Raw genomic sequence first — 11,515 nt, 5'->3', positions numbered from 1 at the left:
TTTGTAATATGGATGGGCATTACGACATCTGTTGCAGCCGTAAAACAAATAAAATTAATATCAATTATTCAAATGTTCCTTCTTTTTTTTCAGCACCACCAGTGCCTCGTCAACGTCCACGTAACACAAATGGCTAATCCGCTGTCGCGCCATTTTTTTGTATGCTGGAAAACCGCTCATCGTGATTCTGTTTGCCTGATCGCATGTGGCAAATGCGGAACAAATGTCAACAACGCAACATGTCCCGAGACTAAGCTTAAATGCAAAATTTGTAATATGGATGGGCACAACGACATCTGTTGCAGCTGTAAAACAAATAATAATACCAATTATTCAAATATTCCTTTTATTGCAAAAATTACTGTCGCTACGACGGGCACCGGATCTTCCCTCCTAATTGTATCAAACGTGGGATCACAAAGGCACCTCTAACATCCGCCACAGTCACTCCCCGATCCCCACTCTTACAGCACAACACTACAGAACAGACTACTTCATCGCCTACCACTACTACTAAAGATCGTTGTACTCCAACTTCGAACCTTACCGCTAATCCACTGTCGCCGCCATCCCCTGCTACATATATCGCCATACGATCCGACTGATACATCGTCTTCAATCCACCCCGTCTCCCTTCCGCCATCCACCTCCGTTGTACCGCTCGACAAACCATGGATCATCCTTCCAGCACAGCGATCGGCCAACAAATTACTCCTCCCACAACGGCACCTCTAATTCAAACGTATGATGAACGTCATCGTCGCAACAGACACCTCAATCGAACTACCACAGCAAGCAGGACAGCAAAAGGGGGCACCACTTTGACTGTCCCACCTCCACTATCTGTTACTATTTAAGATTGTCAATTAGTCACTCCTCTATGGTCCAGAGTCATGGATCACTTTAACTACAAACATACAATCGATTGTTTCGCCTCTACAAAGAGTGTGCAACTTCCATGCTTTGCGGGCCCCAAGGGAGGAGAAGTCCGCTGTTTCCGAAAAGTAAATATTCTCAAAGAACGCGCCTATGGAAACTCTGGCTGGTCTTTTACACACAAATAGAACAAAATTAATATTCAATGCGGTACTATCATCGTTATTGTAGTTCCGCTACGTCTATGCGCTAAGTGGTGGCCGCTCTTCATCTCCAAAATCCATAGTCAACTATATATACTTCATAATAGGTCTACCACTTTCGCCAACATGTAATTACTACCATGCCATCCTGGGTTTATACCGTGGTTGCTCTCCTTGGTCCGCTTCGAACTAGAGTCTCTCCTGGTCCAGCTCTCCAAACTTCCATTACTTTCATAAAGGCATATTCCGAATTCGTCAAACATTGTACCATCTATCTAGAGGCCAGGGTTCGCCGGAAAAGTATTAATCAGATATTTGACAACATCACCGGCTCTGTGGAACGCTTCCACATCCAGAGTCAACCATATATAATTCATAACAGGTCTACCACTTTCGCCAACATGGAATTACTACCTTAAACTCTTGCCCCTTGTTCGTCACGGCCATAAATACGCCCTTAATATGGGGTGTGATAGTACAAAACTTTGCCTTCACTCAAATTTGAACGACCTCAATAACACACCAGACCGGGTTCTCGAGATTCCGGCGCAATACAAACCCCACCCTGTTATTGCTGATTAGCGTCGTTCAGAGCGCTGAAACGAAAGCTATGCTACGTACCAAGCGTATATATCTTGGCCGCACTCCACCACGTTTTCCCGAGTTCAATAATATGATTGAATGACATCACGATACTTTGAACATGACTTGGACACTCCTCAAGATGCTAACCAGCCTAAGGGTTGCTGGGGATGTTCAAAACTTTATGCTGGCATAATCAGAAATGAAAAATTTTCATCTGGTGATTTCTTATCCTCTCCCGCTGATAAATGGTTCCAGACCACTGTCCCCAATTTTCCTGACGCTCACTGTATATGGGTGTATTGTATTTTGGAAACTTGAGGGCAAGAACTACACTGACGCATACAAATATGGTGACCACTTCGGCCGACGAATTTTTCTTGGACGTTGTTTTAATCCAACTCCGGACACTTGGTAAGCTTTAAAACTCAGCGCAGACTCTATTCGCGTAACGTCAAATTATTTCTTACATAGTTTCCTGAATGGTCTGCAGACAACCAACGGTGTTTACCTAGTACTACACCTTGTTCGTACGTCATTTCACTTGAATGGGCTAAAAATCTACGCAAGTGTATTAAGTCTATAACTTTGTACCGCCACACCCACCTACCGTTTCTAATCATCCCCTGCAATCTAGCACTGGCATATTTATTGTCGTATCTTCTCCTCCCAGCACAGATTCGTCTTTCAACACAATGCTACCTAAATATGTTCTTCCTTATTTGACCTCCTCACCACAACGACCACCACTTTCCATTCCTCCAACGAACCGCGACACCCTGTATCCCTTCCGACAGCATCTATATCCTTTTCAAATACACAACCACCCGCCATTATCCCCTCGTTGATGATCATCCCGACGGCAACTAACCTGATCCCTCAGCAGGTGTCATACCCCCCATGTCTGATGCCGTCCCAATTCCACGACCACAGCCGTATACGTGGAACCTCGCAATCACCCTCTCATCTCTGACACTCGCCGCGCCACTCAAGCTGAACCCCGCAACACCAGGCTTTCTGATCCATGCTCTTTTGAGACAATGCTCAATGAACCCGGTGTAACACTCACTCTTACTACTTCAGCACGTAGTCAATGTCTTCTCCCACCACGTGCCATGCGTTCGGCCTCCACACCTATCCACATCTCATACCCTTCGATTCTCACTCCTCTTGATGAGTCTATTCTCGCGCCTCGATGGCGACGATGTGAACCCCAGGCATCCCGGTTCTTTCCCCGGGACCTGCTGACTTATCCGAACCTCACATTCGCACCCTCGTCCCTATACATCTATATTCATGTCATAGCCTTGAAAATGATCTCTCTTATGTCTCGGGCACTTTCGATATCCACCCAACCGTTCGTTCTCTATTTCAGACAACTGGTTTCAATCCGTCACTCCTTTATGCCGTTAATCTTATATTCGACCCTAAGCTCCCGAAGAGTATTCGTTAAGCCAGATCACACCCAAAAAGGTCAAATTGGGAGGCAGCTATTCAAAAAGAACACGCCGCACATGCTCGCACTGAGCTCGCTGACCTCATACCTTCCACCGACGTACCACCTGATACCCGGATTATGAAAATAACACGCCTGCCCTTTTTAAGGCTCGGCACGTTGCTCGTGGCGACCAGCAGCAACAGGGGGATTCATTTTGGGACATTTATGTCCCTGCCGTAACCTCCTGTGCCCCCCATTTGTTCCTATCCTACGCCGCCTTTAAAGATATTGATGTATTCCACATAGATGTGGATGCAGGCTACTTATATTTATCGCTCGACGCGCCGGTCTATATATATCCCCTTGTCGGCAGCCTCGAATTGAGCTAATATAAACCATTTCACGTACTTCGTTTGAAACGCGGTCTATATGGGCTCAAGCAGGCTGGTCGCCTGTATAACATCGACACAGCTGCAAAACTCAAGAGTCTTGATCTCATTCGATCCGACGCCGATGAAACTATATGGGTCCATCGCACTCGCCGAATTATCCTCGTCATTTACGTCGACGAAATTGTACCGGCCGTTCCGCGTGATTCCGATGAAGAGCAGTGGCCCTTCAAAGCTTTGAGCAAATTGTACACTATCAAATTCCTTGGCATCGCTTCTCACCTTGTTGGTATTCGAATCCTGCAGCATGCTCAAGGTATCACTATCGATCAACATGCATATATCCGCTCTCTACTCGACACTTTCCCTCTACCGAATACTTTATCCAAGTACGCACCGGATACCGGTGATCACCCCGCCAACCTGGTCGACACGCCCGCTCTCCAAAATGAATGTTTCCGCCAACTTTGGGCGCACTTGGGTTTGCCGCAAACCTTACCCGCATAAAAGTATCTACCACACTCAACTAATTTGCGGCTTTCGCTACGACGCCCACTTAGGCCCATGTGCTAACCCTCGAACGTATCCTACATAGCCTTCGTACTACCCTGGACTATTCGATTACCTACAAGCGTAAACAACCAAATCGGACCTTTGATCCCGCCCTTATCGCGTATATTGACTCAGATTGAGGCGAGTGCCAAATGTCCAGTGTTCCCAGACTAACACACTTATTTGCTTCCATGGCTCCCCAATTTACTGGAGGAGACACACAAGCAGAAAATCATCGCACTCAGCAGTTCGGAGGCTGAATACGTGACCATGTCTGAAACCACACGCAATATTGCGTGGGTACGTAATATCGCCCCGGCCATGAGGATACCCATTACCAAACCCACACAGCTTTTCGGCGACAACCAGTCTGCCATCAGAATAGCTCTTGATACTGGGACACCCAAAGGACTACGACACATCGCCATCCGAACGCACTATATTCGGGATTGCGTTCGTCGTGGTATAGTTACGATATCTAATGTCTCTACACAAGGGAACCTAGCTGATTTACTCACAAAATCTTTGGGCCGCACCAAGCACGAATATTTCAATAATCAGCTGCCATCACAAAATTCGAATCTCGAATTCGACATAAACCACACCTTACCTTGATGGGGTGTATTGAGCTTCACTCATCAGGTTTGCATAACAAACTGAGTTTACTTTTTTAACTAGGTTTTACAATTCCCTGACAACTAAAGATCTTGGATACGAACTCGCATGTATTGTCTTCTCTACGACTATAACTTTATTTTATATTAACGATTGATTCTTCTAGTTCAATAAACATTGTGGACTATTATGTGGTCAGAGGGGCCGGTTGAAAATAGGATAGTGACGGGAAGAGGTTATGCAGAAATCGCTTCCTGTTTGATAGGGTGGTCGGGAGGGGTAAACTGGGAAATATATGTTAGGGGAGTATGGAACGTTTGTTGCGTTGGCCGGTGTCGGTGTAATATCGTATGAGAGGAGGGGAGGGGTGTCGAGGTGTGATGTCTGCTTGGGTGATGGTTTGTGGGGTTGGGTGTCAGAGGGGATAGTTGGAGGGCCATTCATACAACGGTATCTGATCAGTGATAAGCGAGGGTAGTTGGTTGGTGTCAATTTTCCGGGATAGCATAGCTTATAGGTGTAGACGATCGGAAGGTAGCTTTCCCGTCGGTGGATCATTGAGAATTTTCTTCCAGAAATAATTGAGTATACTGGGTCTTCATTGGGTCGCCAGATTTCGGATACTATAACAGTGGGGGTTGGAGTACGTGCTGCCGCCGAGAAGGACCCCACAACCGACTGGAAAAATATGTTTTGGGTGGCCTTTCGCTGCGGGGCCGTAAATTTTAAATGCGATGATGCGGCCAAAGTGTGCAAGGGGTTGCGTTTGAGGTCTATTTGAAGCAACGTGTAGCATTGTGTGCGGATTTTTTTATATCGGACTAGTGTAGTATTGTGAAGAAAGTCGGCAAATGACTTGGCATAGTAGAGGCATCCCGGCATCAATGAGTAGTACACGGACAAGATTATTCAACATGCCATGCGCCTAAGGAGAGAACTTATATATGTCAGACCCCTTGGGGTTGGCATATATATACTTTTTTAATGAAATCTTTGTGACGCCAACCAGGGCTATACCGGATCCATCCAGTGCAACAAATTCAGTAATTGGTGGGAGTGTTTCGATGCACAAATATTGATTGTAGGCAAGTAGTCAAGGACCGTCATAGAGGCAGCATAATTCAGTTGTGGCGTGAGGCAGTAGTGGATGAGAAAGAGTGGCATCTTCTTTCGTAGTCATCTGAAGAGTGGTGCGTTTACTGCAATGTCCGGTTGACCAATGAAATTTATTATAGGTCATAGTATTGTTAGCAGGTTGTTCGTCGCGGGATTATTACAATAGGAGGGGTTGCCGATGTGGGAGTCTCCGGAGTCTCGGTAATGGTGCGGACCTTTGGGGTTACCCGGAGGTCTTGTGAAGTTGAATAGCGAACAAAGTAACATAGGTTGACACGATGTAACGTGATCGTGGCTATTGATTTGATAAAATGGCAGGTATTGCTATCTGCTGGAAATGTTAAGAACCATTCGGCATATTGGAGATTGTTCTGGGCTATGATGTCTTGAGTAATTGTGGTGTCGAAGTACATGAGGCCTAATAGTGGAAAGTGCCCTCGACAGGATATGCGGGTGATGCAATTGTTGGCGATATTCAATTTCAGTAAGGAGGGACATTTCGGACTAGGGCAAATTTTGGACCGTGGCGCCAATATAAATGAGAAGATAGCCATCAGCGGGATGGTGAGAGGTTGAAAGTGCCCTCGACAGGATATGCGGGTGATGCAATTGTTGGCGATATTCAATTTCAGTAAGGAGGGACATTTCGGACTAGGGCAAATTTTGGACCGTGGCGCCAATATAAATGAGAAGATAGCCATCAGCGGGATGGTGAGAGGTTGCGCTGGCAAATAGTATCGTAGCCCGGGCTAGGAAAGGCATGAACTAAGGAAAATATTTTTATTCGTGGGTTTTGAATATACAATATCCGTATGGCCACGCTTTTGGCAGGTGTTATTCGTGTAGACTATATACAGCACAGCCGTGACCGGTATGGGACGTGATAGCACACTTTCCGCAGGCTTTGAGGCAAAGTGAGGAAGTATGAGATGTACTCCAGCAAACATAGCATTTCATTTGGTGGCCATCTGTTCGAGGTAAATTTCTGCATTTGCCATTAAACAGTCGAACCAATTGATCTATGGAGATTTCTGATGCTGAGGCAAGATTGGCAACGTTAGCTATGTTGTGCTGGGGGGAGGAGGCGCCTCAAAGACTTGGTCCATTTTTCCATGTGGTCACAGGTGCGTGCAATGGTGAATTTATTCACCTGATTTCGCCTGCGTATTCTGTATTCGTGCTTGTTGAGAGGGTGGAAGTCCGTCAATAGATGAATTTTGCGTGACAATAGGGCAACAGGTTGTACCCTGGGAGGCGGCTGTGGCAATAAGTTCTTCGCTGTTAAAGTATAATGTAGTAGGCTTTAAAAAACGTACAAATGTATCTAAAGAATGGGTGCGTTCGAATTTAATTTTTTCATGATCTCACCTTCAGATATATACTGATGGTGTTTGTACTAGTGTTCAACCACTTGGGTTGGCCAGGGTAGAAATGCGTATGATTAGTATGAAAAATCATATGCAGAACACTTTAGTACTCTGATATATTTAGACATAAATATATCACTTTCTCTGCCACATACTCTCAGTCTCGGACCTCGGCTCTCGGCTAGCCGGTGGCCCATGTCCTATAAATAGGATAATCTGAGAAGAAGTCTCAAATTACTCTTACGTTCTCTCGGGCTGGCCCACCTATACATATATTAATTTGAGAACAAGTCCCAAATTACTCTCGGGCTGACGGCGCACAACATTATTAACGTATTTATAAATACGTCTACTCCTGTAGTCTCATTCATAGCGCTGGGACCAATCACGGACGGATATAAAAGGGCCCTTTGGTAAAAGCATGAATGTAGTTAGCATCAATGATCTCATAGAAATATTTAATTGATGGTGATAACGAGTTCTGAGGGTCTGAGAAAGAGTCGCAAGGGTGATAGCGATTGAAAGGTGTTACCAATTTAAGGCGCAATTTCTTGGATAGGTTAACAAGGGGTAGAGTTTTAGTATGTTGGTTAGAGAAGTTAGCTTGGGAATTTTTGATAAAGTCCCGAGCTTGAATGACTTTTTCTTGTTCAGTAGTCCAATCTTTTTAGGTGTCTACGTGATGTTAGCGACTGTTTCATCGAGATTGACAGGGGGTTCAGGCTGAACTTGGTAGAATCGGAGGACAGAAGTAAGGCCCATGTCCTCGTATTGAGCTCTGAGTACCCGTATAGTTCAAGGATAGTCAAGGGTCCGGTAGAATACTTACGATATGTAGATATGGAGATCGTATTAAGACTAGTCACTTTCTGGTAAATTTTTTTAGATATCGAGTTGAAACCAGAGCACTGAGCAGGTTTCGATTCAGTAAGAAGAGGAGAGTAGAGACGACTCTTTAAAGTGCGGTCAGAATCACCCCATGATGACTGTCACTCGTGCTTGCACATGTGACGGTCATTGCTCATTTCAAGGCAATATCAGCATAGTAGGACAGAATAGAACAATATATACTGAATATCAAAAATATAAAATTATTTCGGTACACCGAACTACATAGTGTTTTCAATTGCAAACAGGCGACGGTACTATATGCTTTGGTCTATATAAGCTAGATTCTAGTACAACACTGAGCAGGTTTCGATTCAGTAAAAAGAGAAGAGTAGAGACGACTCTTTAAAGGGCGGTCAGAATCACCCCCATGATGACTATCGCTCGTGCTTGCACATGTGACGGTCTTTGCTCATTTCAAGGTAGAATTAGCATAGTAGGGCTGAATAGAACAATATATACTGAATATCAAAAATATATAATATTTCGGTACACCGAACTACATAGTGTTTTCAACTGTAAACAGGCGACGGTACCATATGCTTTGGTTTATATATAAGCTAGATTCTAGTACAGGACGAAATCAAACTATAACGTCGTATCTAGTACTCTACAAACCAGATTAAAAAGATCATTTTAAATAAATATGGTGATCGAATATCTTAGCATTTCTGGGTTTCTTTCTATGACTTCGTAACCAAAGCATATTTTAAAAAAGTGCCTGTTGGGAGGGTTGACATTATTCCGTTATACAGCGTCCCTCTTAACCACAATCGGGTGGTAATTTAGTTTTTAAGCCCATCTGATAGTTGTCCGTGGAAAATGTGGTCTAGCGCTTAAGCGCTATACTAATATCTGCCAATTATTATTAGTTTATATTTATGGTAACAATGCCCACATAGCGCTACTTAGTAGTCACTAAAGAATAAAATCGAAAAAGAAGGCTGACGACTTGACTTTGATCATCTGGTTGGTGTGGTAGGCCCTAGGGATGAGTCCTAAGGATGGCGCTTTTTTCATAACATATAAAATTAACATTGAAATAAAGTTTATCAGAAGATATTTGATAATTTATTATCGACAAAAATTTGGATATACGGCATGCACCGTTCATACCGAGCGACATCTCAGTAGGGATAATATTATATATTTCAAAAATGGCAAGTATGTATGATACAATGTATGAACATATGGTTTAGCTCTCATAGTCGCTGTAGTGGTTCAGGAAAGATTGATGGGAAGAAGCGGTCAGTAAATTCCCGTTTGAAGCTTGGGCCAAGTGAGTCGACAATGGAAGATATGTGCTGAGTTAATTCGGGCCGGTGTTGACCAAACACTGTTACTATCGAATGTTCCATATATTCGCTTACTGACCTACTAAGTAGAGTACCCACCTCTGTGGTACGGATCGGGTCTGCGCCGTGTATTGCTGCGGAATGAGTTAGTGCAGAGTACGAAATACCGAGAAGGACCAGGTTATCCGTCATAATCCGGTCGAGAAGCGAGGATGAGGGTAAGCCAATGCCGCACCAGACCACGGATGAATTCGGTATGTGTTGGCTGGCCTGGATCGGAAGTATCATAGTCAGAACCAACAAGCGCGATGATTTGGTTTGAACCGATATTTCGAAGTAGTACTTCAACAGCGTGATTAGCCGGGGTATAGGGAACATCTGTTGACGTGTCAGGGACGGGTGAGGGTACGGTGGTTCTTCAACATGCTGGAGAAAAGATCCAAGGTGTTCGTGGAGGGTCCAGATACCGTTGAAGTCATGGCACTCATGTAATTGCTGAAGGATGTCAAGGCCAATGGGCGGCAGTTTCGGGACTACCAGGATGCGTCGAATCATTTGTTGGATGCAGGTAAAGTGGCTGGTAGTGAACTTGTGGCTACCTGAACATATGGTTTAGCTCTCATAGTCGCTGTAGTGGTTCAGGAAAGATTGATGGGAAGAAGTGGTCAGTAAATTCCCGTTTGAAGCTTGGGCCAAGTGAGTCGACAATGGAAGATATGTGCTGAGTTAATTCGGGCCGGTGTTGACCAAACACTGTTACTATCGAATGTTCCATATATTCGCTTACTGACCTACTAAGTAGAGTACCCACCTCTGTGGTACGGATCGGGTCTGCGCCGTGTATTGCTGCGGAATGAGTTAGTGCAGAGTACGAAATACCGAGAAGGACCAGGTTATCCGTCATAATCCGGTCGAGAAGCGAGGATGAGGGTAAGCTAATGCCGCACCAGACCACGGATGAATTCAGTATGTGTTGGCTGGCCTGGATCGGAAGTATCATAGTCAGAACCAACAAGCGCGATGATTTGGGTTGAGCCGATATTTCGAAGTAGTACTTCAACAGCGTGATTAGCCGGGGTATAATTTGACAATTTATTATCGACAAAATTTGGATATATGGCATGCACCGTTCATACCGAGCGACATCTCAGTAGGGATAATATTATTTATTTCAAAAATGGCAAGTATGTATGATACAATGTATGAAAATATGGTTTAGCTCTCATAGTCGCTGTAGTGGTTCAGAAAAGATTGATGGGAAGAAGTGGTCAGTAAATTCCCGTTTGAAGCTTGGGCCAAGTGAGTCGACAATGGAAGGTATGTGCTGAGTTAATTCGGGCCGGTGTTGACCAAACACTGTTACTATCGAATGTTCCATATATTCGCTTACTGACCTACTAAGTAGAGTACCCACCTCTGTGGTACAGATCGGGTCTGAGCCGAGTAGTGCTGCGGAATCGGGTAGTGCAGAGTATGAAATACCGAGAAGGACCAGGTTATCCGTCATAATCCGGTCGAGAAGCGAGGATGGGGGTAAGCCAATGCCGCACCAGACCACGGATGAATTCGGTATGTGTTGGCTGGCCTGGATCGGAAGTATCATAGTCAGAACCAACAAGCGCGATGATTTGGTTTGAACCGATATTTGGAAGTAGTACTTCAACAGCGTGATTAGCCGGGGTATAGGGAACATCTGTTGACGTGTCAGGGACGGGTGAGGGTACGGTGGTTCTTCAACATGCTGGAGAAAAGATCCAAGGTGTTCGTGGAGGGTCCAGATACCGTTGAAGTCATGGCACTCCTGTAATTGCTGAAGGATGTCAAGGCCAATGGGCGGCAGTTTCGGGACTACCAGGATGCGTCGAATCATTTGTTGGATGCAGGTAAAGTGGCTGGTAGTGAACTTGTGGCTACCGGGGCAGACAGGGCAGAGACAGCCGTCGGTGCGGTAGTCGAGCAATGTGAACATGTACGTATTCGTTACAATCATAGCACAGAGCTGGATTTGTGCAGACTCGAAGCAGCGATTGAAGCTGTCGTGTCTGGCTGTGTCTCGGTTTGAGGTTGGCGGTTTACCCATAACCAGCTCGTAGTAGTATTGGCGCCGGGCCATTGCCGCTTATATTATAAATAAACATCTTAATATATTTGTGTATATAAATCAATGTAAATAAATTTTCATATATATGTATAT

At 44.8% G+C, this 11,515-nt stretch overlaps 1 protein-coding gene across 1 annotated transcript; it reads right to left on the bottom strand.

Annotated features, from left to right (window-relative positions):
- Window positions 1-3,524: 3,524 nt before the first annotated feature.
- SARC_06033 (hypothetical protein) lies at window positions 3,525-3,797 on the bottom strand (the record flags this gene model as incomplete). The annotated part of the gene is made up of 1 exon (XM_014300073.1): window positions 3,525-3,797. The coding sequence occupies one exon, from the start codon at window positions 3,795-3,797 to the stop codon at window positions 3,525-3,527; it is 273 nt and encodes a 90-aa protein (XP_014155548.1).
- Between the last annotated feature and the right edge of the window lie 7,718 nt (window positions 3,798-11,515).

This window comes from Sphaeroforma arctica (genome assembly GCF_001186125.1).
Source record: "Sphaeroforma arctica JP610 unplaced genomic scaffold supercont1.415, whole genome shotgun sequence".
Classification (NCBI taxonomy): Eukaryota; class Ichthyosporea; order Ichthyophonida; genus Sphaeroforma; species Sphaeroforma arctica.
Note: the sequence above shows the minus strand (reverse complement) of the source record. Positions and strands in the feature narration are given on the sequence as shown.